Here is a 6,343-nt window from a genome sequence, read left to right as displayed (position 1 = left end):
TTGACCCATCTGGGCTTTTCACCCCTTGTCCTGGGCTGGAATTAGAGCATCTCTAGCCGCACCCCCAGAACGGCCTTCTCATGCAATTTTTTCGCGCCGGCGCCGAAAAAACGGCCCAGTCGTGTCCCAGGAGCCCGATTTTCGTCGGCCTGGGGCAAAATCAGTGCCGGCGGACCCAGGCCGAACCCGACGCGCTGGGGAGCGCCGGAACGAGTGGTTTTGGCGCGAAGCAGCCGCGGGCCCGCTGAGTCAGTGAGACGGGCGCTTCATCGACCTCATCGCCTCGGTTCCCGAAGGAATCAATGCGAAGGCTGCCGCGCTGCCGCCGCCGATGGTCAGCCTTGCCATTGATTCCTCACGGGTCACAGGGCTGCGCGGCGACGCCTCCCCTCCCGCCACACGTACACACGGACGGCGCGTCACGGGGCGGCGCGGCGCGCGGCTATATAAGCCGGTGTCCTCCCTGGCATCTGGCCACACCAGCCCTAGCTGCCGAGCTCTCCCTCTCCCGTGCGCCGCTGTCGAGCCCTCCCTCTCCCACCCCCGTGCGCCGCCACCGAGCCCTCCCTCTCCCACCCCGTGCGCCGCCGCCGAGCCCTCCCTCTCCCACCCCGATGGTCGCACGTTTCCCCAGCGAAGCTGCGGCGGCCAACGGCTTCGGCCGCCGCTCGCTCCATGAACAGGAGTCGTGGCTCCTATTCGAGGCCAGCATCCCGGCAACGCCGGACATGCGCGTCGGGCCGACGGGATGGAGGCTCAGCAACGGGGGAGTGCCCGTTCCCCCGTTGCCCGACGCCGTGGCGCGCCCCTCCTACTTCGCCGCCGAGGTCGAGCTCATGCGCGCCTCCCTCACCGACGAGCAGCTCTCCCTCCCCCAGTACGCCGCCGACAACCACGCGACATGGGCGGCGTACTTCGAGCGCCGTCAGGAGCAGAGGTTGGCGTCCACCAACGGGGCGTCGGTGGTGGGCGGCATGAAGAACAGCAAGGGGCACCGCGTCTGGTAGGGTGTCCCCGGCCGCACGCTCGAGGGCGTGCTGGCGCACCTTGAGGGCGGCAACGAATCGCCGCTGGCATACTCTCCCCCGGCGGCCGCTCCGGCCCACCGCCGACGCGCCGGGCAATGGATACCAGGAGGTTCGGCTCCTCCTCGTCTTCCTCGTCACATTCCTCCTCACGATCTTCTTCCCACTCCTCCGGCTCTCCGGCGCTGCTCGGCGTCAAGGCCGAGCCCGCGACGGAGACGCCGCTCGACCGGCGCACTCGCAGCGCCGGCATCGTCATCAATGAGGGCGGCCGGCGCGCCCCCTCGTCGGCTCCTCCGCGCTTCATCAAGCCAAAGACGGAGCCGGGACTCGCGGCCGTGAAAACGGAGCCGGGGCTCCCCGCCGTGAAGACGGAGCACGGCGACGTGAAGCTCGACGACGAGGCGGCCCTGAAATGGGCGCACAAGGACTTCCTCAAGATGGAGAGGGAGCGGCAGTGCGTCGCCCTTTGGCGCTTCGAGCAGCGCCGCCGGGGCCATGACGAAGGAGGAGTTGTCGTCCTCGACGACAGCGACGACGACGACGCACCGCCTCCGCCGCCACCAGTCCACCATGGCTTCGCCGGGCAGGGCTCTAGCAGGGACGACCACGTCAAAGAGGAGAAGGCCGACGATGATGGCGGCGGCGACGATGGCGACTACTCCGTGTTCAGCGATTTCCTTTTTTAGATATATTTGCTATGTAAGCCGCGAACATGTAATATATGCCAAAGTTTGCTTAATTTAGCCGTGTTTAACCGAACTTCGCCGAACGTTTTTTTTTTGAAAAAATTAGACGGCGTCTAGGGGCGGCCCTGGGGCCGGCGACTGGGGACCAACTCGCCTCCAGGCCTTTTTTTGCGCCGGCTCGCTCCCAGGCGGCGATTTTAAGCGCCCCTTGGAGGCCAACGGCTGGAGATGCTCTTAACAGGGCCTAGCAGGACACGGATTTCTCTTAATAAAAGGGGAAAAAGGACACGGAGGGTATCGATCGTTCACGCCAAACAGCGGCATCTCGCCGGAGTCCTCCCGCCTTCCTTCCACCCAGGCCACCGTAGAGTAGAGGATCTCTTCCAACATACTCGTATGAGGGAGGGAGCTAATGCCGGCGCGCGGTTCTGCTTGCTGCTACCGGCGTTGGGTTTAACTTGGTCGAGGAAAGAGGAACCATCAGCCACTTGCAACAATCGAGCGTCCTGCCTGCAGCACTCGCCTTAATTAATTAGAGAGAAGCCTCATCGGGTTGATCTAAGGCCGGCCATGGAGGCGAATAATGGTGACATCAGTAGTTCCCACAGCCAAGTATGTTCCCTCTCCGGTAACCGGATTTATCCCCCTCTTTTCTCTTCATATACAGTTTCTGTTCTTCAGACCTCCTGATATTCCACTGTTATTTTTCTTTAGAAAAGGAGGATTGACCTCCGGCCTCTACATCTGGAAGATGCATACGGTCACTCTATTGATTATTCTCGAGGACCTTACGAAGTATTACAACAATATGTCTGAATCCGCCATCTTGGCAACATATGCCACTACTCCTATCCAGATGATGAAGGTTTGCTAGCTGGGCCACTATCCAGACCACTCATCTAAGCCTAACATCACATGATGAAGGGGTGCTAGCTGGGCCACTACCCAGACCACTCACCTAACCCTAACATCAAAAGCCGGAAGCCCCAACCGAGCCACATACCGGGTCTGGGGTACAAACCGGTTCGACGCACTCGTATGTCGTCGCCGCCATATTCCACAGGTCCGTCTTCAGAGCAAATATTGAGGCTTCTACCTTGTCTGGCCACTCAGCCATCGACATCACCACGACACCAGACAGCTTCGTCCTCCTACGCGAGTCCATCGCCACATATCGGACGCCGAATCTCCACTGCGCCACGCCGCCGAGATACGCCGCCATCAAGGAGTAGGATGAAGCACCGCTCCACCGAGTCCGGCAGGGCTGCTGAAGACCGAGCACCGTGGAAGAAGGACTCTGAGGCTGAGCACATAGGCGGCACATAGGCGGCAGAGCGCCAACGCACCGCCACCAGACGAACTCCGACCACGCCACCAACGGCCGCCAAGCAACCAAAGCATCACATCCATCCCAAGCTCACCACGAACGACACCCCCAAGAGGGTGACGACGCCCGGAGCGCCGCTGTCGCTCGATCCGGCAAGGATTTGGGCTTTCGCCCGGCATACGAGCTGAGTGGAAGGAAGAGGGGGAGGAGGCAACCTGGACGGCGCCTACAAGAAGGGTACGGCGCCCTCGGGTGTCGCCGCCGTCGTGGCCAGCACTGCTGGCCTCGGATTTCTCCGGAGCCACCTCCCACCTCCAGCCGCCAAACCATCGGAGGCAGCCCTGGTTGAAGTAAACGGAGGCCTTCATATCTGGATCGGGCGTCGTCGAGACGCTCGCACCACAGCCGCCACCCGCCGCAGCCTCGCCGCCCCGCGGCCGAGGAAGAACGGCCAGCACCAACGAGCACCGGTCACCGCAGACCCGGCGTCGATCCACCAGCCGAGGCCGCCGCCATGGATTCAAGGCCTCCCGAGGAAGAACGGGGCGGCCAGATCCTCGCCGCCACCTTCACTGGCGGCCGAGCGGCGAGCCAGCGGCCACCTCCGGTGGCGACGAGGGAGAGGAGAGGTGGGGGAGAGGGCCGGCGGCGGATTAGGGTTATGCCGCCCGAGTCGCCCCTGTGGGAGCGACGCTTCTAGAAAAACTCATATCTACGGAGTATATGCTAGTGTAAATCTAACAAGTTCACAAACGGACCGGACGGATGAAGATTTTTAGTTTGTGCATGCTCTTTATCCAGCACGATGAGAAAAGCGTCGTGTTGATGAATGGAAAATCAATCTAGCAACATGGAAACAAACATGTTTTTCATCTCAACATAACATATTTCTATGCAAATATAAATACATGTCCTTGATTAACCTGAACGGCCCGCCAGATCACCCTGAACCGATAGCGAGTGTGCTGGATCGATCAGGAGCTATTATTCGGCTTCATCCAACAGTTTACACGCAAGATGGAACACTTCCATCTTGCAAGATGGAACATTGTTATCTCGCAAAAAAAAAGATGGAACATTGTTCTCGTATCTAAAACAAGAGATCAAGAGTGCTTTTTTTTTTCTGTTTGGAATATCTGAATTCAGTTATTTGGCAGCCAAATAATTAATGGATCCCTAACTATAACTACTTATATATGTTGCAGGAAATAGAGGATGAAGACAGGCTCAGCACATTGACCGACGATGTTTTACTATCTATCTTGGGAAGAGTCGATACACGTACGGCTGCAAGGACAAGTGCGCTCTCCACACGGTGGAGGCGTCTGCCTTGGCTGCTGCCTGAGCTCAGCATCGACGTCAAGGACTTCCTATCTTCCCCACACCTGAAACCTATCAAGACGAAGGATATGGAGGAAGCAATGGCATCTCTAGCGAAAGCCACCAGGAGTTTCTTGGTTAAGCCACAGAGAGAATTTACCATCTCAAGTCTGCGCCTTAAGCTCTACTTTATAAACACTTTCTTGTTCAAAGTTGGCCTACTTGTAGGTGACACAATCAACAGTGGTTCGTTGAAAGATTTAGATCTCGCCATTCTTGATGAGAAAGATTATTTGGAATGCAGTGAGGAGGATATGCTGCAGCGAGCACAAGAAATATATTTACTTTTCACTGCCCACAGCCCACCCTAGTGTGCTCAGCTGCCTCACAAAGCTCTCTCTACAAAATGTAGACTTTGACAAATTGGACATGCACCATATCATCTTTGACTGCTGCAAGCAACTGAAGCATCTAAGCCTCACTGAGTGTGATATTGGTGGTGATGCGTATCTTTTTAAGATTGATGCACCAAACTCAAAACTATGTATTCTAGAGCTCACTAAGTGTGGCTTTGTGAAACTTGAGGTGGTCTGCCTTCTGAAATTGGAGAAGTTCAATTTGAATTCTTTGCTTTTTAGCTACGTGCCATTGGCCTTTGGTTTTGTCCTGTCTCTTGAAGAATTGGAACTCATAAGTACACGAGGGTGTTATGAGGAACTTAAGTTAAGTGAGCTTCTATATGGAACCACATGCATACATACTCTCACATTGGATTTCGAAGGAGAAAACATGAATTATATTTCATTTTTGCGAAGTGGTCATATTTTTGCTTGCATTTGTTAGTTATACAGCTACTAGAGTTATATCATAGATGTGTTTATTCATGATACTGATTAAGTATAGCTGTAAAATCTTTCGTAACGTCATTTCTGTGCTCCCAAACTATCAACTCTTAATTGTTTATCGTCTGATCAGCTTTGGATGCAACCTGAAATGAAGCAACTTTGCCCGGCTTTCAACAAGCTAAGGAAGTTGTTTGTGCGTGGTATCTTTGTTGAATTTGACATTTTATGGACGATGGCCTTTCTTGCAGCGGCACCATCTATCGAGATGTTACATATCGAGGTGATTCCGTAATAAATTATGTTGCTTTTCTTTCGTTATCCAAATTTAGAGGCCTTAGTTTTTGACAAAATTAGCTGGAAGTTATTTAACACTCAAATCCAAGTGCATATGTATCATTTTTTTCCACCCAATAGGTATGGGACCATGTATGCGATGTGGGTGAAGTGGAAGATGATTATAGACGACAGAACAACACTGAAAGAAGGACTCCTCAATGGGAAGTGGACTTTAACGACACAAAGAATTGGATTTTGAAAGAGCTAGAATTCATCGGCTTCAGGTCACTAGAACAACAATTTACATTCATAAGATCTGTGTTGCAGCGGTCTCCCAACTTGCATAAGATAGTTCTGAAAAGAGACGACGAATGTGATTTATGTGCTGCTCATGGTGCACTGCCTTCAAAATTCCCCAAGAAGGATGAACAAGAAATGATCATGAGGCGAATTAGAGATGGCATATTCTCGCCCCAAATAGTTTTTGATGAGTATTCTGAAAGGAGACGAAGAATGTGACTTATGGTACAGCGTGCCGCCTTTGAAATTTGCCAAGATGGATGAGGGAGAAATGGTCAACAGGAAAATGTGTTTTGATGAATAAATTGTAACAAGACATCTATCTCATGCCAAATGATGTTGATACGTAAGGTGTAGGAAACAATTTGTATAGAAAACTATTTTGATGCTATGTTTTGGACGTCGCTATTGCTAATAAGATTTCTTTCTGCTGAATATGATCACAAAGTTCAGTCTTGGATATGTTTTGCGCAATCAAGAAAATATGCAAATTTGTTCACTGTGAAATATAGGGAGGAGATAAGTAAACAGTGTCTCTAAAAAATGTGCTCTAGCACTCTT

General features: G+C 53.4%; 1 protein-coding gene across 1 annotated transcript; it reads left to right on the top strand.

The window, feature by feature from the left end:
* The first annotated feature begins 614 nt into the window (after positions 1–614).
* LOC123115284 (uncharacterized) lies at positions 615–6,058 on the top strand. Its single transcript, XM_044536481.1, has 4 exons — positions 615–770; positions 4,247–4,498; positions 5,337–5,486; positions 5,621–6,058. Exons 1-4 carry the CDS (start codon positions 615–617, stop codon positions 5,999–6,001), a joined length of 939 nt encoding a protein of 312 aa, XP_044392416.1. The 3' UTR covers positions 6,002–6,058.
* Positions 6,059–6,343: the final 285 nt, after the last annotated feature.

This window comes from Triticum aestivum, chromosome 5B (genome assembly GCF_018294505.1).
Source record: "Triticum aestivum cultivar Chinese Spring chromosome 5B, IWGSC CS RefSeq v2.1, whole genome shotgun sequence".
NCBI classification, from domain to species: Eukaryota; Viridiplantae; Streptophyta; class Magnoliopsida; order Poales; family Poaceae; genus Triticum; species Triticum aestivum.
This window is presented reverse-complemented; position numbering and strand designations above follow the sequence as displayed.

What these genes read in the sequence shown, in the direction of transcription:
- LOC123115284 (XM_044536481.1), top strand. Translation starts at nt 615, where the DNA reads ATGGTCGCACGTTTCCCCAGCGAAGCTGCGGCGGCCAACGGCTTCGGC. An exon ending in GGAGGCTCAGCAACGGGGGA is followed by an intron (nt 771 to 4,246) that starts GTGCCCGTTCCC and finishes TATATGTTGCAG; the next exon opens with GAAATAGAGGATGAAGACAG. An exon ending in TCGAGATGTTACATATCGAG is followed by an intron (nt 5,487 to 5,620) that starts GTGATTCCGTAA and finishes TCCACCCAATAG; the next exon opens with GTATGGGACCATGTATGCGA.